General features: G+C 46.4%; 1 protein-coding gene across 1 annotated transcript; it reads left to right on the top strand.

The window, feature by feature from the left end:
* The first annotated feature begins 896 nt into the window (after positions 1 to 896).
* LOC311118458 (tRNA dimethylallyltransferase-like) lies at positions 897 to 21871 on the top strand. The gene is made up of 5 exons (XM_084193255.1): positions 897 to 1005; positions 2707 to 2784; positions 20413 to 20522; positions 20677 to 20794; positions 21040 to 21871. The coding sequence occupies exons 2-5, from the start codon at positions 2724 to 2726 to the stop codon at positions 21270 to 21272; spliced, it is 522 nt and encodes a 173-aa protein (XP_084049381.1). The 5' UTR covers positions 897 to 1005; positions 2707 to 2723; the 3' UTR covers positions 21273 to 21871.
* Positions 21872 to 22574: the final 703 nt, after the last annotated feature.

Below are 22574 nucleotides of genomic sequence, written 5' to 3'. Positions count from 1 at the left end.
GAGGGAGAGAGGGATGGAGGTATCGGAGACAGAGAGGGATGGAGGTATCTGAGAGAGAGAGAGAGGGATGGAGGTATCGGAGAGAGAGAGAGAGAGGGATGGAGGTATCGGAGAGAGAGAGAGAGAGAGAGGGATGGAGGTATCGGAGAGAGGGAGAGAGGGATGGAGGTATCGGAGAGAGAGAGAGAGAGGGATGGAGGTATCGGAGAGAGAGAGAGAGAGAGGGAGGGAGGTATCGGAGAGAGAGAGAGAGAGAGAGAGAGGGATGGAGGTATCGGAGAGAGAGAGAGCGAGGGATGGAGGTATCGGAGAGAGAGAGAGGGGGATGGAGGTATCGGAGGGAGAGGGATGGAGGTATCAGAGAGAGAGAGAGAGATAGAGATGGAGGTATTGGAGAGAGAGAGAGAGAGGGATGGAGGTATCAGAGAGAGAGAGAGAGAGAGAGAGAGGGATGGAGGTATCAGAGAGAGAGAGAGAGGGATGGAGGTATCGGAGAGAGAGAGAGGGATGGATGGAGGTATCAGAGAGAGAGAGAGAGAGAGAGGGATGGAGGTATCGGAGAGAGAGAGGGATGGAGGTATCGGAGAGAGAGAGAGGGATGGAGGTATCGGAGAGAGAGAGAGGGATGGAGGTCTAGCTCAAGACTGTGACACTCAGTTATTGTTTTTGGAGGAATTGATGGCAATAATACTAATACTGCTATAATCATATGTTACTCCCTTTCTCCACTTCCTCTCTCTCTCGCCTCTCTCTGTCACCCCCTTGCTAACTGTCTCCTCCTCTCTCTCTCTCGCCTCTCTCTGTCACCCCCTTGCTAACTGTCTCCTCCTCTCTCTCTCTCGCCTCTCTCTGTCACCCCCTTGCTAACTGTCTCCTTCTCTCTCTCTCTCAGTCAGAACTACCAGCACGGTATATTCCAGTCTATAGGTTTTAAGGAGTTCCATGAATACCTGACCTGTCCTGATGAGACTACACAGGAGGACAGAGACACGCTCAGGACCAAAGGTGTGTGTGTGTGTGTTCCAGGGTTTCCATTAGGAAGATGTGGCGCCGTACATTTGACCGGCAGCGTTTTTAATTTACCAGAAATGGTAAGAAATGTACCAGGCCCAAATGCATTGGTTGTGTAACCTGATTAGAGCGTCCACCCACACGTTTCTCAGTATGACAGAAATAACATTTAGTATTTTGGTAATTCATCTTAACAGAACATGCTACTAGGACGCAGCGGCGTGCGTCATTCTTACCGAATTCCCGATGAGCGATTTGAAGACGTTAGAATATATAGGCACCGCGTCCAGGGGAAGCTAAGCTAGGGGAAATTAAATATTGCCAAAATTATATAGCCTAATTAGCTTACTCCTGTCTATGCAGAAATAAATACAATAATTCCAAATAGACTATTACACCAGAAAGCATGATTTGGCCACAGATGATCATTAGCTTCTGTGGGTTGTTTTAAATCGCATAGCCTACAGCCAGAAGAGCCCGCAATTTGGGCAGTGCGCGCTGCAAATACCAAATAGATTATTGTTGAGTTGCGACCGTCTGTGAAAAGCAGAGAGATCCAGCCAGGCATAGCGCAATATTTAAAAATACAATCACGGGGAAAAACTGTTGGAAAGCAAATGGCTATTGCTGTAAAGATATGACAATGAAAAGACTCCGATCTGTCTTTTAGTTATCAACATTCTTAACTCAATTGAGCGAACAGTAGCCTATCTTATTGGCTCCTGCGGAGATCACTGACCCATGTCCCCGCTGAGTCTGTATATTCACTGTCTTTTTCATTGGGGTCAGTGCCACTTTTGTTTGTTTTTGGACAATCATTTCCTCTTCCAGGTTAGATGGACGTCATTATTGTATTTGTGTCCCCCCCTTCTCCTAGGCCCATTATATGGATCAGACAACGTCGTTTTTATTGATCTGTTTGTCAGTGTCAGCAGAGTAAGACTACCCTGTAATTTGTGGTATTAAAAAAGATTCTGCTAATGTTTCCAGTCATACACTGTGTAGTAGAATTGCATGAAATGTGTTTGTAAAAGGCCAACATTTTCAAAGAAAGGAGAATAAATGTAGCCTGTCTGAGATAGCCTCGGCCTACTCCAAGCCGCTAACGCTAACCGTGATTGAGTTACATTATTAGCCTAAATTATGACTATCCAATCTACGCCTCACATTACGAATAGTAAGGTAGCAAGGTAAGACACGCTTCATAATATCTAATAAAACGTTCAGGTTTCAAACGATTTGAAGTATATGTTTTTCAAAATGCATCCCGCCTCCAGCTCATTGCAGAGTGGTGTGTGAGGCGCTGAAGCCTGCCTAGTTGCCTATGAAATGGAATAGCGAATGGGAAGCGAGCTTCAATTACCAGTTGGGAAATAAAAATAGTAGCTCTTTTTTTTATAGTGGCCATTTTCTTTTTTTTCTCTTTTTTTTTATACATGGGATTGACTTTAGAATTGTTGCACAATGATTGATCTTATTAAAGCCCATTTCACTCCAGCAGCAACAAACACCTTTTCGATCTGTCAGCAGCTCTCATCCACTGGTGTTTACGTCAATCAAAAGGCTGAGATGCATTATTATTTATCAGCTTTTCATTTTGGGGGGAGCCAAAAGCCAGCTATTACGGAAACCCTGGTGTGTGTCTACTCCGTGTGTGTGTGTGTGTGAGATTTGATTGACAGCTCTTTCTCTCAGGTGTAGAGAATCTGAAGATGGCTACTAGACGGTACGCCAGGAAACAGAATAAATGGGTCCGGAATCGCTTCCTCAAGAGTGAGTACCTCCATCCCACCGTCTGTTCCTCTCTTCCTCCCCTCCCCCTCTTCCTCATCTCTTCTGTGTGTGTGTGTGTTATCAACATGATGCTTTAGTAATCAGTGACACACGTGCACACACACACACACACACACACACACATGATGTTTTTCTATCCTCGTTGGAGCCCGTAAAAACCCAAACCCTGAACCTAACCATGAACCCCTAACCCTAATTCTAAGCCTAACCCCTAAGCTGAAAATAGCCTTCGTCCTCATGGGGAGTATATCCCTTGTTTTACCATCCTTTTGGGGACTTTTGGGGATTTGGGGTCCCCTACAAGGATGGAAGACCTCACACACAAGGACACACACACACACACACAAGGACACACACACACACACAAGGACACACACAATCATACACAGCCAAGAAACACTCCAAACAGCACTCCCCCTATTTGATAGTTTGTATGGTAATGAAAGTGTGTGTGAGAGAGAGAGGGGGTATTCCACATTGGAGCCACTAGCCATGACCATATAGATTATACCTGTAACCTATCCATTCATTTCAGATCTACTGAAGTGCTTAGGGGTTACATGAAGTGTCTAGGTCCTATTGAGTAGGGTCTAGGCATTGAGTGGGGGATTGGGCATCCAGACATCCAGACAGCCTGAAGCACTTTTGACCTGCACTAACCCCTTAGCCCTGATCCTTGGTCCCCCACCTGTCTCTCACGCTAGCCTCTTCCTCCCCCCTCGTCTCCTCCAGTCCTAATCCAGTTAGGACAAAAGTGGCTTAAACCTCCTCACCCCTCCTCACCCCTCCTCACCCCTCCTCACCCCTCCTCACCCCTCCTCACTCCTCCTCACTCCTCATCACCTCTCTGTCTGACCTCAGTGGCCTGCGGCAGATGGATAGGCTGTGTTTGTGCATTGCGTACGTGTGAGAGAGAGAGAGACTGTCTGAGAGAGACTCTGTGTGTGAGAGAGACGGTGTGTGTGTGAGAGACTCTGTGTGTGTGTGTGTGTGTGAGAGAGAAGGTGTGTTTGTGAGAGAGACTGTTTGTGAGAGAGACTGTTTGTGAGAGAGACTGTGTGTGAGAGAGACTGTGTGTGTGTGAGAGACTCTGTGTGTGAGAGAGACTCTGTGTGTGAGAGAGACTCTGTGTGTGTGAGAGACTCTGTGTGTGTGTGTGTGTGTGTGTGAGAGACTCTGTGTGTGTGTGTGTGAGAGACTCTGTGTGTGAGAGAGACTCTGTGTGTGTGAGAGACTCTGTGTGTGTGTGTGTGTGTGAGAGACTCTGTGTGTGTGTGTGAGAGACTCTGTGTGTGTGTGTGTGTGTGTGTGTGAGAGACTCTGTGTGTGAGAGACTCTGTGTGTGTGAGAGACTGTGTGTGTGTGTGAGAGACTCTGTGTGTGTGTGTGTGTGTGTGAGAGACTCTGTGTGTGTGAGAGACAGTGTGTATGTGAGAGAGACTCTGTGTGTGTGAGAGACTCTGTGTGTGTGTGTGTGTGTGTGAGAGAGACTCTCTGTGTGTGTGTGTGTGTGTGTGTGTGTGTGTGAGAGACTCTGTGTGTGTGTGTGTGTGAGAGACTCTGTGTGTGTGTGTGTGTGAGAGAGACTCTCTGTGTGTGTGTGTCTGTGTGTGTGTGTGTGTGTGTCTGTGTGTGTGAGAGAGACTGTGTGTGTGAGAGACTCTGTGTGTGTGTGTGTGTGAGAGAGACTCTGTGTGTGTGAGACTTTGTGTGTGTGTGAGAGACTCTCTCTGTGTGTGTGTGTGTGTGTCTGTGTGTGTGAGAGAGACTCTGTGTGTGTGAGACTCTGTGTGTGTGTGTGAGAGAGACTCTGTGTGTGTGTGTATGTGTGTGTGTCTGTGTGTGTGAGAGAGACACTCTGTGTGTGAGACGGTTTGTGTGCGCACATTGCGTGCCTGGGTGTCTGCTTGTCTGGCCAGCATCGGTGCTTAGCTCCGAGCTTTCTTCACCGTCACTAGCAGCTGACGATGGTCAATCAACATCGGTAATGATGTTAATGACGGCCTCCACTGAGGGCCAGACGGTGTTGGCCAATCATGATACTTCCCAGAGTGTTAGGCTGACTTAGCTAGCTACTAGTGCTGTGACTATATCAGTATCCCAATGTCTTTTCCACGAAGCAGACCGAACTCTTTGGTCCTTTTTAAAAACGGTTATTTAAAAACCTGCTGTATGTAAAACAATGTGTGCTTGGAAAATTGGATGACAACATAATGATATTTGTTTCCAACATTAAGGCGTTGGTGTCAGTAGGTACTGTGGATGTGCTGGCCTGCCAGAGGGGTAGGCTGTCTTTATCCAGTTAGCTGGATGTGCTGGCCTGCCAGAGGGGTAGGCTGTCTTTATCCAGTTAGCTGGATGTGCTGGCCTGCCAGAGGGGTAGGCTGTCTTTATCCAGTTAGCTGGATGTGCTGGCCTGCCAGAGGGGTAGGCTGTCTTTATCCAGTTAGCTGGATGTGCTGGCCTGCCAGAGGGGTAGGCTGTCTTTATCCAGTTAGCTGGATGTGCTGGCCTGCCAGAGGGGTAGGCTGTCTTTATCCAGTTAGCTGGATGTGCTGGCCTGCCAGAGGGGTAGGCTGTCTTTATCCAGTTAGCTGGATGTGCTGGCCTGCCAGAGGGGTAGGCTGTCTTTATCCAGTTAGCTGGATGTGCTGGCCTGCCAGAGGGGTAGGCTGTCTTTATCCAGTTAGCTGGATGTGCTGGCCTGCCAGAGGGGTAGGCTGTCTTTATCCAGTTAGCTGGATGTGCTGGCCTGCCAGAGGGGTAGGCTGTCTTTATCCAGTTAGCTGCCTCTCTTAATCTCCTTTACTAAGCTCCGTGACTATCCGGATTCATCAGTCAAACAACACGTCAGTCATTTAGAAGTCATTTTAATGATGATGATGGTGGATGAACATCAAGTTAATGACATTAATGACTTCGATTGGGATCAGTAGTATGTTTACAAGCGTGCTAGGCTGTTTTGCAATAGACTGATATGGAGTTAGCTACCTTTCTGAATGTCCAATCCCCTTTACCAAGCGTCACTGGCGATTAGCTACCTTTCTGAATGTCCAATCCCCTTTACCAAGCGTCACTGGCGATTAGCTACCTTTCTGAATGTCCAATCCCCTTTACCAAGCGTCACTGGCGATTAGCTACCTTTCTGAATGTCCAATCCCCTTTACCAAGCGTCACTGGCGATTAGCTACCTTTCTGAATGTCCAATCCCCTTTACCAAGCGTCACCGGCGACAAATCTATCCGGAATCATTAGATAGATGCAGGGGTGAAAGTGGATGTCTTCCCGGTACGGGACCGACTACGTGCTTGCACACCCGCCATTTGATGATTGGAAAGAAACGTCTCTTAAAACACCAAAAAGTGTCATTATGTCTACTCCTTTAGCCTGAATTGATGTCTACTGATGTCATTATGTCCGTGCGCGTCAGTCTCGGCCACTCCTCTCCTCTCCTCTCTGCCTCTCCTCTCCTCTCCTCTCCTCTCCTCTCCTCTCCTCTCCTCTCCTCTCCTCTCCTCTCCTCTCCTCTCCTCTCCTCTCCTCTCCTCTCCTCTCCTCTCCTCTCCTCTCCTCTCCTCTCCTCTCCTCTCCTCTCCTCTCCTCTCCTCTCGGCCACTCCTCTCCTCTCTGCCACTCCTCTCCTCTCTGCCTCTCCTCTCCTCTCCTCTCCTCTCCTCTCCTCTCCTCTCCTCTCCTCTCCTCTCCTCTCCTCTCCTCTCCTCTCCGCCACTCCTCTCCTCTCCTCTCCGCCACTCCTCTCCTCTCCTCTCCTCTCCGCCACTCCTCTCCTCTCCTCTCCGCCACTCCTCTCCTCTCCTCTCCGCCACTCCTCTCCTCTCCTCTCCGCCACTCCTCTCCTCTCCTCTCTGCCACTCCTCTCCTCTCCTCTCTGCCACTCCTCTCCTCTCCTCTCTGCCACTCCTCTCCTCTCCTCTCTGCCACTCCTCTCCTCTCCGCCACTCCTCTCCTCTCCGCCACTCCTCTCCTCTCCTCTCGGCCACTCCTCTCCTCTCTGCCACTCCTCTCCTCTCCGCCACTCCTCTCCTCTCTGCCACTCCTCTCCTCTCCTCTCTGCCACTCCTCTCCTCTCTGCCACTCCTCTCCTCTCCTCTCGGCCACTCCTCTCCTCTCTGCCACTCCTCTCCTCTCTGCCACTCCTCTCCTCTCTGCCACTCCTCTCCTCTCTGCCTCTCCTCTCCTCTCCTCTCTGCCTCTCCTCTCCTCTCCTCTCCTCTCCTCTCCTCTCCTCTCCTCTCCGCCACTCCTCTCCTCTCCTCTCCGCCACTCCTCTCCTCTCCTCTCTGCCACTCCTCTCCTCTCCTCTCCGCCACTCCTCTCCTCTCCTCTCTGCCACTCCTCTCCTCTCCTCTCCTCTCTGCCACTCCTCTCCTCTCCTCTCTGCCACTCCTCTCCTCTCCTCTCGGCCACTCCTCTCCTCTCTGCCACTCCTCTCCTCTCCTCTCTGCCACTCCTCTCCTCTCCTCTCTGCCACTCCTCTCCTCTCCTCTCTGCCACTCCTCTCCTCTCCTCTCCGCCACTCCTCTCCTCTCCTCTCTGCCACTCCTCTCCTCTCCTCTCGGCCACTCCTCTCCTCTCTGCCACTCCTCTCCTCTCTGCCACTCCTCTCCTCTCCTCTCCGCCACTCCTCTCCTCTCCTCTCTGCCACTCCTCTCCTCTCCGCCACTCCTCTCCTCTCTGCCACTCCTCTCCTCTCTGCCACTCCTCTCCTCTCCTCTCTGCCACTCCTCTCCTCTCTGCCACTCCTCTCCTCTCTGCCACTCCTCTCCTCTCTGACCACTCCTCTCCTCTCTGCCACTCCTCTCCTCTCTGGCCACTCCTCTCCTCTCTGCCACTCCTCTCCTCTCTGCCACTCCTCTCCTCTCTGACCACTCCTCTCCTCTCTGCCACTCCTCTCCTCTCTGGCCACTCCTCTCCTCTCTGCCACTCCTCTCCTCTCTGCCACTCCTCTCCTCTCTGCCACTCCTCTCCTCTCTGACCACTCCTCTCCTCTCTGCCACTCCTCTCCTCTCTGCCACTCCTCTCCTCTCTGCCACTCCTCTCCTCTCTGCCACTCCTCTCCTCTCTGCCACTCCTCTCCTCTCTGACCACTCCTCTCCTCTCTGGCCTCTCCTCTCCTCTCTGGCCACTCCTCTCCTCTCTGGCCACTCCTCTCCTCTCTGGCCACTCCTCTTCTCTCTGCCTTGGAAAATAATCAGTGTTCTCTTGGAACCACCCCGCATTTTGGAGTGTATATACCACCCGTGCGGCTGAAATGCGTTCATGAAACATAATGTTGTAAAACCCGACAGTTGTCTTGACATTTTGTTTTAAGTATTATGGTAGACCTGTATGGCGTAACCCCACTATTTATTTTGCCGGGATGGCGTACCGGACCGGACCGGACCGTACTTTCACCCCTGGATAGAAGGATACTAGGGTTGTGCATCTTTGCCTTTTCAAGACGATTCGATCACATGGGCTCCGATATGAGACAGGGACCATACGTTTTAGTTTGAAACGATTCGGTGCGATTCTAAATTAAAATCTGCTTCTCTGAGCTGGGCCTCTCTGAGCTGGGCCTCTCTGAGCTGACCTGTGTCTATGGTGTATGTAGACACCTGAGCTGAGCCATAAGGGAAACTGGGCACCTACCACCCCACTATCAGTTAGGGGGGGGAATGATTGAAATCACGATCACCCACTAATTAATGTCATTTTTGCTGATTTTAAAAGTGTTAAATGTAGTAATGATGGTGAATCTGGACAATCTAAATAAAATCTAAAGTAAGCCCTGATCAGCATGTAGCCTACCTATCCTGATTAGCATGTAGCCTACCTATCCTGATCAGCATGTAGACTACCTATCCTGATCAGCATGTAGCCTACCTATCCTGATTAGCATGTAGCCTACCTATCCTGATTAGCATGTAGCCTACCTATCCTGATTAGCATGTAGCCTACCTATCCTGATTAGCATGTAGCCTACCTATCCTGATCAGCATGTAGCCTACCTATCCTGATTAGCATGTAGCCTACCTATCCTGATTAGCATGTAGCCTACCTATCCTGATTAGCATGTAGCCTACCTATCCTGATTAGCATGTAGCCTACCTATCCTGATTAGCATGTAGCCTACCTATCCTGATTAGCATGTAGCCTACCTATCCTGATTAGCATGTAGCCTACCTATCCCGATTAGCATGTAGCCTACCTACAGCCAGATGAGAGTTGTCTCCCCGGCGGTAGCTTAGGCTAGTTCTATTCAGGTAAAACTCGGGCTCCCGAGTGGTGCAGTGTTCGAAGGCACTGCATCTCAGTGCTTGAAGCATCACTACAGACCCCCTGGTTCGATTCCAGGCTGTATCACAACCGGCCGTGATTGGGAGTCCCATAGGGCGGTGCACTATTGGCCCAGCGTCGTCCGGGTTTGGTCGGTGTAGGCCGTCATTGTAAATAAGAATTTGTTCTTAACTGACTTGCCTAGTTAAATAAAGGTAAAATAAAATAAACAAAATTTTCAGCAGCACATTTGATATAAATAACCTAGTAAATTACTTTTGTTGTCACTTAACGACACTGAACAAAAATATGAACGCAACATGCAACAATTTCAAAGATTTTACTGAGTTACAGTTCATATATAAGGAAATCAGTCAATTGAAATAAATGTATTAGGCCCTAATAGATATGCATCTGTTGGTCACAGATACCACCATTTGCCTTATGCAGTGCGACACATCTCCTTCACATAGAGTTGATCAGACTTGTGTGTGGCCTGTGGAATGTTGTTCCACTCCTCTTCAATGGCTGTGCGAAGTTGCTGGATATTGGCGGGAACTGGAACACACTGTCATACACGTCGATCCAGAGCATCCCAAACATGCTCAATGGGTGACATGTCTGGAGAGTAAACAGGCCATGGAAGAACTGGGACATTTTCAGCTTCCAGGAATTGTGTGCAGATCCTTGCGATATGGGGCCGTGCATTATCATGCTGAAACATGAGGTGATGGCGGCGGATGAATGGCACGACAATGGGCCGCAGGATCTCGTCACGGTATCTCTGTGCATTGAAATTGCCAACGATAAAATGTAATTGTGTTCGTTGTCCATAGCTTATGCCAGCCCATACCATAACCCCACCGCCACCATGGGGCACTCTGCCATCTGCCCGGTACAGTTGAAACCGGGATTCATCTGTGAAGAGCACACTTCTCCAGCGTGCCAGTGACCATCGAAGGTGAGCATTTTCCCACTGAAGTCGGTTATGACGCCGAACTGCAGTCAGGTCAAGACCCTGGTGAGGATGACGAGCATGCAGATGAGCTTCCCTGAGACGGTTTCTGACAGTTTGTACAGAAATTCTTCAGTTGTGCAAACCCACAGTTTCATCAGCTGTCCGGGTGGCTGGTCTCAGACGATCCCGGAGGTAAAGAAGCCGGATGTGGATGTCCTGGGCTGGTGTGGTTACACGTGGTCTGCAGTTGTGAGGCCGGTTGGACGTAGTGTCAAATTCTCTAAAAAACAACATTGGAGGCAGTTTATGGTAGACAGATGAACATTCAATTATCTGGGAACAGCTCTGGTGGACATTCTTGTAGTCAGCATGCCAATTGCGCGCTCCCTTAAAACTTGAGACATCTGTGGCATTGTGTTGTGTGACAAAACTGCACATTTTAAAGTGGCCTTTTATTGTCCCCAGAACAAGGGGCACCTGTGTAATGATCATGCTGTTTAATCAGCTTCTTGATATGCCACACCTGTCAGGTGGATGGATCATCTTGGCAAAGGAGAAATGCTCACTAGCAGGGATGTAAACAAATGTGTGCACAAATTGAGAGAAATAAGCTTTTTTGTGCGTATGGAAGATTTCAGCCGTCTTTTAGTTCAGCTCATGAAACATGGTACAAACCCTTTACATGTTGCGTTTAATATTTTTGTTCAGTATAGTGAAGCCTAATATTGCGCAATACATTTGACTGACATTTGAATGCTGAAGGTGATCCGATCAGGAATAGGCCTGCCTCTCGTTGGTCAGCTTGATACAAAAGATGCTGAGAGGTATTTTCGGAAGATACAAAGAAAATAATTTGAGCCAAAAATCTATTTTCTGACTGATGCATGCTACATTTTGGATCGGTTTGGGATCCCACTGACCGATGCACTCATATCTTAAACATTTGAACCCGGGACCTATGCGTATCGGTGAATCGTTACATACCTAATAGATAGATGGGTACTTTATTCATTAGTCATAAGACATCATCGATCACTTAGGGTCAATTTGGTGAGGATGGTCGATGAACAGCTCCATTAAGCTTAGTAGTTTCTCTCAGGGCCAGTGTTGGCCAACCATGATGTTTACCAGTGTTAGGCTTTATTACGGTCAACACTAAGCTAGCAACCTCTCCCTGTCTCCAATCCCCGGTTGACCTAGCTTGGTGCAGGGATATATTATATTGTCTAAGTAGAGGTTAAGCCAGGTCAGACCAGGTCTCCGGGGTTTAAACCAGGGACAAGTTTAGCTCTCTTTCTCCTCCCTTTAATATTTCTCTCTTCTCTCTCTCTCTCTCTCTCTCGCTCTGTCTCTGTCTGTCTCTCTCTCTCTCTCTCTCTCTCTGTCTCTCTCTCTCTCTCTCTCTCTCTCTCTCTCTCTCTCTCTCTCTCTCTCTCTCTCTCTCTCTCTCTCTCTCTCTCTCTCTCTCTCCCCCTCTCTTCTCTCTCTCTTCTCTTCCCCTCTCTTCCCTCCCCCTCTCTTCCCCTCTCTTCCCTTCCCCTCTCTTCCCTCCCCCTCTCTTCCCCTCTCTTCCCTCCCCCTCTCTTTCTCTCTTCCCTCTCCTCCTCTCTCCCCTCTCTCCCCTCTCTTCCCCTCTCTCCCCTCTCTTCCCCTCTCTTCCCTCCCCCTGTCTTTCTCTCTTCCCTCTCCTCCTCTCCCCCTCTCTTCTCCCTCTCTCCCTCTCTTCCCCCTCTCTCCCTCTCTTCCCTCTCTTCCCCCTCTCTCCCTCTCTTCCCTCTCTTCCCCCTCTCTTCCCTCTCTTCCCTCTCTTCCCTCTCTTCCCTCTCCTCCTCTCCTCCTCTCCCCCTCTCGCCTCCTCTCCCCCTCTCTCCTCCTGTCCCCCTCTCTCCTCCTGTTCCTCTCTCTCCTCCTGTCCCCCTCTCTCCTCCTGTCCCCCTCTCTCCTCCTGTCCCCCTCTCTCCTCCTGTCCCCCTCTCTCCTCCTGTCCCCCTCTTCCCTCCTGTCCCCCTCTTCCTCTCCCCCTCTCTCACTCTCTTCCCTCTCTTCCCCTCTCTCCCTCTCTTCCCCTCTCCCCCCCTCTCCCCTCTCCCCCCTCTCACCTCTCTTTCTCTTTCCCTCTCTTCCCCCTCTTCTCTTTCCCTCTCTTCCCCCTCTTCTCTTTCCCTCTCTTCCCCCTCTTCTCTTCCCCCTCTTCTCTTCCCTCTCTCCCTCTCCCCCCTCTCCCCTCTCTTTCTCTTTCCCCCTCTTCTCTTCCCCCTCTTCTCTTCTCCCTCTTATCTCCCCCTCTCTTCCCTCTCTTTCCTCTCCCCCTCTCTCCCCTCTCCTCCTCTCTCCCCCTCTGCCCTCGCCCCTTCTCTTCCGTCTTCCCCTCTCCCCCTCTCTCCCCTCTCCCTCTCTCTTCCCTCTCCTCCTCTCTCCCTCACCCCTCTCCCCCCTCTCCCATCTGTTTCTCTTTCCCTCTCTTCTCTTTCCCCCTCTCCCCCTCTTCTCTTCCCTCTCCCCCTCTCCCCCTCTTCTCTTCCCTCTCCCCCTCTCCCCCTCTTCTCTTCCCTCTCCCCCTCTTCTCTTCCCTCTCCCCCTCTTCTCTTCCCTCTCCCCCTCTGTTGGAGTCATTTTTGTGCCTTCTATTTTGATTGCCCTTTCAACCTCCTCCCTCTGTCTCTCACACACATATACAGTATATACACACACGCACAATATATACACACACAGTGTATATACACACACATGCACACGTGAGAGACGGATGACATTTGTTGCAACAGGTGTGCTACTGTTTCTATACACACAACACACACACACACACACACACACACACACGCAAACAAACCACTTAACTCACAAACAAGGACACACACACACAGCAGCTGTGCTATGTCAGATGTGGTTCAGTCTTTGATCCATCCCTTGTGTTGGAGTGGAACTGATACCCCTCTGAGCCAGACGGGAAGTGGAGGGTGATAGTGTGTGTGCCGAAGGGTAGGGTTCCCCTCCCTCCATCCCTCCATCACCCCCCCCCCCCCCCCCCACCCTTTCACAGCAGTCAGGATTAGCAGAGTAAGATTTCAGGCAGATTGTAAAACAGTCATCTGGCAACCCCAGGAGAGAGAGAAGGGGAGGGAGGGAGGGAGGGAGTACTGTAGATACGACAGGTGTTCTTTTCCTCTCTTCTCCCACCTGCTGTCTGTTCTGTTGTGAGAGCAACACAGCATCAACTTAAACACAACAGACACACACACACACACTGTCTGTAAAGACAAACCTGAGTCTGATTAACAGTTGGCAAGCATGAGGTGAGGCCCAGTGGCACCCTGCCAGTTAACATGTTGTTTTGAGACAAGTGTGGGCATCGGAGGCGTCAGTAGAGAAAAAAAATAGAGGTTTAGGTCATGAAAAGGTACGTTTTTCACCGTTTGTTGCTCCCATAACACACGTTGTTATGTTGTCACATAACGTGAGGCGTTAAATAGTGGCACAGTGGCAGTTAATGTTTCGAATTTGAACGGTGACCAGCAGGTCAATAGAGAAAAGAGAGGTATTGGTCATGAAAAGGTATGTTCACCATTTGTTGTTCCCATAACACTACTGTTGAATATACAACAGCTTTATTGTAAAGGAATATAGGTAGGCAAATGTTGATGGATTTTGTGCCTCTATGAAAACATCCTTTTATATGGGACTTTTTATAGAGTAAATAAAAGAGATTGTTTCCTTTTTTATGACGCAGAGGAACTCTCCCAGTCTGACAGAGAACAATGAGAAGATATTAAATGTTAATTAATTAATTAAGTAATTAATTAATTAATTAATTAAATGGTAGTTTGACTCTGTCTTTCCCTCCAGAGACTGTATGTGTGTGTGTGGACGATTAAACCATCGTTGGGGTTAATGTGATCAGGTCTGAGGTTAATGTAATCAGGTCTATCTGAGGTTAATGTGATCGGGTCTACCTGAGGTTAATGTGATCGGGTCTACCTGAGGTTAATGTGATCGGGTCTACCTGAGGTTAATGTGATCGGGTCTACCTGAGGACAGTGTGGTCCAGCTGGTGTGTGTGTGTGTGTGTGTGTGTGTGTGTGTGTGTGTGTGTGTGTGTGTGTGTGTGTGTGTGTGTGTGTGTGTGTGTGTGTGTGTGAGTCGGTGTGTGAGTCATTGTCTGTGTGTGAGTCGGTGTCTGTCTGTGTGTGTGAGTTGGTGTCTGTGTGTGTGTGAGTCGGGGTGTGTGTGTGAGAGTCGGTGTCTGTGAGTGTGTGTGTGTGTGTGTGTGAGAGTCGGGGTGTGTGTGAGAGTCGGGGTGTGTGTGTGAGAGTCGGTGTCTGTGTGTGTGTGTGTGAGTCGGGGTGTGTGTGAAAGTGTGTGTGTGTGAGTCGGGGTGTGTGTGTGTGAGTCGGGGTGTGTGTGTGTGTGTGTGTAGGTGTCCTGAATTGTTAGAGGCATTGTGAATATTTGTCTAGGAGCTCTCCTTCCAAAAGCATAGCCTCACTCCCTAGTCCTTCATCTCTCTGAGACAGACAGTTTATCTCACAGCTTGTCCCTGTCTTTGCTAGATACACTACATGACCAATAGTATGTTGACACCGGCTCGTCGAACATCTCATTCCAAAATCATGGAAATTAACATGGAGTTGGTCCCCCCCCCCCCCCCCCCCCATTTGCTGCTATAACAGCCTCCACTCTTCTGGGAAGGCTTTCCACTAGATGTTGGAACATTGCTGCGGGGACTTGCTTCCATTCAGCCACAAGAGCATTAGTGAGGTCGGGAACTGATGTTGGGCGATTAGTCCTGGCTTGCAGTGGGCGTTCCAATTCATCCCAAAGGTGTTCGATGGGGTTGAGGTCAGGGCTCTGTGCAGGCCAGTCAAGTTCTTCCACACCGATCTCGACAAACCATTTCTGTATGGACTTCGCTTTGTGCACGGGGGCATTGTCATGCTGAAACAGGAAAGGGCCTTCCCAAAACTGTTGCCACAAAGTTGGAAGCACAGAATGGTCTAGAATGTCATTGTATGCTGTAGCGTTAAGATTTCCCTTCACTGGAACTAAGGGGCCTAGCCTGAACCATGAAAATCCCTAGACAATTATTCCTCATCCACCAAACTTTACAGTTGGCACTATGCATTGGGGCAGGTGGCGTTCTGCTGGCATCCGCCAATTCACAGATTTATCAGTCGGACTCTACTACATGCTAGATATCTGTCTCTACTACAGCTAGATGTCTCTACTACAGCTAGATGTCTCTACTACATGCTAGATGTCTCTACTACATGCTAGATGTCTCTACTACATGCTAGATGTCTCTACTACATGCTAGATATCTGTATCTACTACATGCTAGATATCTGTATCTACTACATGCTAGATATCTGTCTCTACTAAATGCTAGATATCTGTCTCTACTACATGCTAGATGTCTCTACTACATGCTAGATATCTCTACTACATGCTAGATATCTGTCTCTACTACATGCTAGATATCTGTCTCTACTACATGCTAGATATCGGTCTCTACTACATGCTAGATATCTGTCTCTACTACATGCTAGATATCTGTCTCTACTACATGCTAGATATCTGTATCTACTATATGCTAGATATCTGTCTCTACTACATGCTAGATATCTGTCTCTACTACATGCTAGATATCTGTCTCTACTACATGCTAGATATCTGTCTATACTACATGCTAGATATCTATCTCTACTATATGCTAGATATATGTCTCTACTACATGCTAGATATCTGTATCTACTACATGCTAGATATCTGTCTCTACTATATGCTAGATATCTGTCTCTACTACATGCTAGATATCTGTCTCTACATGCTAGATATCTGTCTCTACTACATGCTAGATATCTGTCTCTACTACAGCTAGATGTCTCTACTACATGCTAGTTGTCTCTACTACATGCTAGATATCTCTACTACATGCTAGATATCTGTATCTACTACATGCTAGATATCTGTCTCTACTACATGCTAGATATCTGTCTCTACTACATGCTAGATATATGTCTCTACTACAGCTAGATGTCTCTACTACATGCTAGATATCTCTACTACATGCTAGATATCTGTCTCTACTACATGCTAGATATCTGTCTCTACTACATGCTAGATATCTGTCTCTACTACATGCTAGATATCTGTCTCTACTACATGCTAGATATCTGTCTCTACTACATGCTAGATATCTGTCTCTACTACATGCTAGATATCTGTCTCTACTACATGCTAGATATCTGTCTCTACTACATGCTAGATATCTGTCTCTACTACATGCTAGATATCTGTCTCTACTACATGCTAGATATCTGTCTCTACTACATGCTAGATATCTGTCTCTACTACATGCTAGATATCTGTCTCTACTACATGCTAGATATCTGTCTCTACTACATGCTAGATATCTGTCTCTACTACATGCTAGATATCTGTCTCTACTACATGCTAGATATCTGTATCTACTACATGCTAGATATCTGTCTCTACTACATGCTAGATATCTGTCTCTACTACATGCTAGATATATGTCTCTACTACATGCTAGATATGTCTCTACTACATGCTAGATATCTGTCTCTACTACATGCTAGATATCTGTCTCTACTACAGCTAGATGTCTCTACTACATGCTAGATGTCTCTACTACATGCTAGATGTCTCTACTACATGCTAGATATCTCTACTACATGCTATATATCTGTATCTACTACATGCTAGATATCTGTCTCTACTACATGCTAGATATCTGTCTCTACTACATGCTAGATATATGTCTCTACTACAGCTAGATGTCTCTACTACATGCTAGATGTCTCTACTACATGCTAGATATCTGTCTCTACTACATGCTAGATATCTGTCTCTACTACATGCTAGATATCTGTCTCTACTACATGCTAGACATCTGTCTCTACTACATGCTAGATATCTGTCTCTACTACATGCTAGATATCTGTCTCTACTACATGCTAGATATCTGTCTCTACTACATGCTAGATATCTGTCTCTACTACATGCTAGATATCTGTCTCTACTACATGCTAGATATATGTCTCTACTACATGCTAGATATGTCTCTACTACATGCTAGATATATGTCTCTACTACAGCTAGATGTCTCTACTACATGCTAGATATCTCTACTACATGCTAGATATCTGTCTCTACTACATGCTAGATATGTCTCTACTACAGCTAGATGTCTCTACTACATGCTAGATGTCTCTACTACATGCTAGATGTCTCTACTACATGCTAGATATCTGTCTCTACTATATGCTAGATATCTGTCTCTACTACATGCTAGATATCTGTCTCTACATGCTAGATATCTGTCTCTACTACATGCTAGATATCTGTCTCTACTACAGCTAGATGTCTCTACTACATGCTAGTTGTCTCTACTACATGCTAGATATCTCTACTACATGCTAGATATCTGTATCTACTACATGCTAGATATCTGTCTCTACTACATGCTAGATATCTGTCTCTACTACATGCTAGATATATGTCTCTACTACAGCTAGATGTCTCTACTACATGCTAGATATCTCTACTACATGCTAGATATCTCTACTACATGCTAGATATCTGTCTCTACTACATGCTAGATATCTGTCTCTACTACATGCTAGATATCTGTCTCTACTACATGCTAGATATCTGTCTCTACTACATGCTAGATATCTGTCTCTACTACATGCTAGATATCTGTCTCTACTACATGCTAGATATCTGTCTCTACTACATGCTAGATATCTGTCTCTACTACATGCTAGATATATGTCTCTACTACATGCTAGATATCTGTCTCTACTACATGCTAGATATCTGTCTCTACTACATGCTAGATATCCGTCTCTACTACATGCTAGATATCTGTCTCTACTACATGCTAGATATCTGTCTCTACTACATGCTAGATATCTGTCTCTACTACATGCTAGATATCTGTCTCTACTACATGCTAGATATCTGTCTCTACTACATGCTAGATATCTGTCTCTACTACATGCTAGATATATATCTCTACTACATGCTAGATATCTGTCTCTACTACATGCTAGATATCTGTCTCTACTACATGCTAGATATCTGTCTCTACTACATGCTAGATATATGTCTCTACTACATGCTAGATATATGTCTCTACTACATGCTAGATATATGTCTCTACTACATGCTAGATATCTGTCTTTACTACATGCTAGATATCTGTCTCTACTACATGCTAGATATCTGTCTCTACTACATGCTAGATATCTGTCTCTACTACATACTAGATATCTGTCTCTACTACATGCTAGATAGCTCTACTACATACTAGATATCTGGCTCTACTACATGCTATATATCTCTACTACATACTAGATATATGTCTGTAATGTGTACTAGATATCTCTACTACATGCTAGATATTTGTCTCTACTACATACTAGATATATGTCTATACTGTGTGCTAGATATCTATACTACATGCTAGATATGTCTCTACTACATGCTAGATATATCTGTCTCTACATGCTAGATATCTCTACTACATGCTAGATATCTCTGTCTCTACATGCTAGATATCTCTACTACATGCTAGATATCTCTACTACATGCTAGATATATCTGTCTCTACATGCTAGATATCTCTACTACATGCTAGATATCTCTGTCTCTACATGCTAGATATATATGTCTCTACATGCTAGATATCTCTACTACATGCTAGATATCTCTGTCTCTACATGCTAGATATCTCTGTCTCTACATGCTAGATATCTCTGTCTCTACATGCTAGATATCTCTGTCTCTACTACATGCTAGATATATCTACTACATGCTAGATATCTCTACTACATGCTAGATATCTCTACTACATGCTAGATATCTCTGTCTCTACATGCTAGATATCTCTCTCTACTACATGCTAGATATCTCTGTCTCTACATGCTAGATATATCTGTCTCTACATGCTAGATATATCTGTCTCTACATGCTAGATATCTCTGTCTCTACATGCTAGATATCTCTGTCTCTACTACATGCTAGATATCTCTACTACATGCTAGATATCTCTACTACATGCTAGATATCTCTACTACATGCTAGATATCTCTACTACATGCTAGATATCTCTACTACATGCTAGATATCTATGTCTCTACTACATGCTAGATATCTCTGTCTCTACTACATGCTAGATATCTCTGTCTCTACTACATGCTAGATATCTCTGTCTCTACTACATGCTAGATATCTCTACTACATGCTAGATATCTCTACTACATGCTAGATATCTCTGTCTCTACATGCTATATATCTCTGTCTCTACTACATGCTAGATATCTCTACTACATGCTAGATATCTCTACTACATGCTAGATATCTCTACTACATGCTAGATATCTCTACTACATGCTAGATATCTCTGTCTCTACATGCTAGATATCTCTGTCTCTACATGCTAGATATCTCTGTCTCTACTACATGCTAGATATCTCTACTACATGCTAGATATCTCTACTACATGCTAGATATCTCTACTACATGCTAGATATCTATGTCTCTACATGCTAGATATCTGTCTCTATTACATGCTAGATATCTCTACTACATGCTAGATATCTCTACTACATGCTAGATATCTCTACTACATGCTAGATATCTGTCTCTACATGCTAGATATATCTACTACATGCTAGATATCTCTGTCTCTACATGCTAGATATCTGTCTCTACATGCTAGATATCTCTACTACATGCTAGATATCTCTACTACATGCTATATATCTCTGTGTGTATCTTCTATCCATTCCATTTTGTAAAGAGCCAGAGACTAAATCAGTAATGGGTTGTGGCTCTCACTGCTATACAGACCGAGATGGTGGGAGGGGGAGAATTCTATTATGGAGCCAGTGTGAGTCAGCAGATTGACACTGCTCTAGGGTGCGGCTTCTGTACTCACTCACACCACCGCTGCACTGGACTATATTAATGTAGAGCCACAATGGCGTCCAGTCAGAGCTGCAGTGGCATGCATACTGTATTGTTCTCATACATTAGAGATGGAAACTGAGCTCATATGATTGACTCTCACTGAAACCCAATTGTCTCCCCCTCTTTCTGTAGCATGCTCTTGTTCACTCTCATCAATGATTTAAAAGGAGAAATAAGGCAGAAACTCCCTTTAGCCCACGCCTGCACCAATCCAATGCTTTTAAATCCATCCATAGGAGTAGGCAAGCCTTGTGTCTCTCTCTTGTCAGGACCAGGGGACAACGTCCCAGCAGGCTTCATGTCTCTGTCCAGCCCGGCTGTAACATGAGACCCTCTGTGTCCGTCTGTCTCTGTCTCTCTCTGTCTTTCTTCAGGACCAGGGGACAACGTCCCAGCAGTGTATGGTCTGGATGTGACTGACGTGTCAGAGTGGGAGGAGACTGTCCTAAGCCCCGCCCTACATATACTGGATAGCCTTACTAAGGTGGAAACAGTTTTATCAGTGTTTAGTCCTGATTTTTGTTTTCTTTGGTCAAAGTTTCTGTCATGTTAGTTTGTTTAATTTAGCTAAATGAAATGAAATGAAAGTAAAGTTTGTTTTGCTTTTTCCCACTTCCTCTTCTTTAATTCCGGCCCAGGGGGAGCGGCCTGCAGTTGAGCCAATAAAAGTGGAGGGGGCAGGGCAGAGGAACAAGCGAAGCCGTCACGCCTGTGAGCTGTGTGACAAGGTGATCATCGGAGACCTGGAGTGGACAGGTGGGCAAGCGTTACGCCAATGTTCTTCCAACGTTGTGTCTTGGCATGACTGACCCTCTGTATACAATAGGACCAATTCAAACTTGACAGTTCTGTGTTTCTGAGAACGTTACATATAGCTGCTATTCCTCGTGAATTGGCACTCAATGTCTTTGGCGTAACGTGCACCAAACTTTTATGTTTATGGTTGTCAGACGTTGAACTCACTGACTTGAAACCTGTCCGGCTTTCTCTGTTGTCTCCAGCCCATCTCAAGTCTAAGAAACACCACTATCACGTGAGGAAGAAGAGGAAGTCTGAACCAGAATCTGAACCAGCCAGCGACCAGCCCCAGGGGACTACTCCACCTCCCACCCCCACTACAGACGGCCCTACCCTGGGTAAACCCACTACTCTAGCCCCTGGCTCAGCTGAGGCCTGTGGAGAACCAGAGTCCCCAGGTACCAGTCCTACTGAGAAAGAAGCCCCTGTTCTATAGGAGCGGAGTGCTTCACTATAAGGCCCTATAATCAGTATTGCCAAAATACTTCCATAGTCCTCTTCGTCCCGGGGGGACATAATGCAGCAACAGTCTTCTCTCACTGGAGTCTTTTTAGCCTCATCTTGTGCCCTGCTTGTCGAATTGACTCCTGTTAAATCAAAAAATATCTAAAGGAAAATGGAACAATCAAGGAAAAGTGCCTTTTTTTATGGATTATCTGAGGACAACACTGAGCCCAGGGATATGTCGGTTTCTTGATGACATCATCACTATGACATCGGCACTCATGTCTATGACGTCATCATTGTGTGACTCAAGTTCATGGATTGGTCGGTTTAGTTCATTGGACTCTGAGCTGAAGTTGAATCCTATTGTGACGTAACTCTGAAAATGGAATCTAAGTTCATGTTTTCAACAGGGTTCCAGACTTTTTTGGGTGCCTTCAATAAAGACCAACCTTCTCCGTTCTTGTCAGTTTTGTCGTCTTGCTAGCCGTCTTCCTCCACGCTGTCTGTCACTGGTGTGTTTCTAACGAGATGTACGCGTGTCTGCCTTGTAACTATTGTAATTAAAGATACATTTTTTAATGACTTCAATTGCGTTTGAATGACCAGACAAACCTGACATAATTTAATAGTTTTGTTATGAGTGAAGTGTGATTTGTACCTTCAGTGGTCGTCTTAGGAGTCTATTGTACTGTGTTTTCACTGCACTGATTCTAGCCTCTGTTTTACTACACTGAACAAAGATATCAACGCAACGTGCAACAATTTCAACGATTTTACAGAGTTACAGTTCAAAAAAGGAAATCTGTCAATTGAAATAGATTCATTAGGCCCTAATCTATGGATTTCACACGACTGGAAATACAGGAATGCAAAAGTAAGTGTGTGGGTCAGAAAACCAGTCAGTATCTGGTGTGACCAACTTTGGCCTCATGCAGCGCGACACATCTCCTTTGCATAGAGTTGATCAGGCTGTTGATTGTGGCCTGTGGAATGTTGTCCCACTCCTCTTCAATTTCTGTGTGAAGTTGCTGGATATTGGCAGGAACTGGAACACGCTGTTGTACACGTCGATCCAGAGCATCCCAAACATGCTCAATGGATGACATGTCTGGTGAGTATGCAGGCCATGGAAGAACTGGGACATTTTCAGCTTCCTGGAATTGTGTACAGATCCTTGTGACATGGGGCCGTGCATTATCATGCTGAAACATGAGGTGGTGGCGGTGGATGAACGGCACGACAATGGGCCTCAGGATCTCATCACGGCATCTCTGTGCATTCAAATTGCCAT

The sequence above is a fragment of the Coregonus lavaretus genome, assembly GCF_964263955.1.
Source record: "Coregonus lavaretus genome assembly, contig: HAP1_SCAFFOLD_3429, whole genome shotgun sequence".
In the NCBI taxonomy this organism is placed as follows: Eukaryota; Metazoa; Chordata; class Actinopteri; order Salmoniformes; family Salmonidae; genus Coregonus; species Coregonus lavaretus.
The sequence above is the reverse complement of the archived record's forward strand: the minus strand, read 5'-3'. Positions and strand labels throughout refer to the sequence as shown.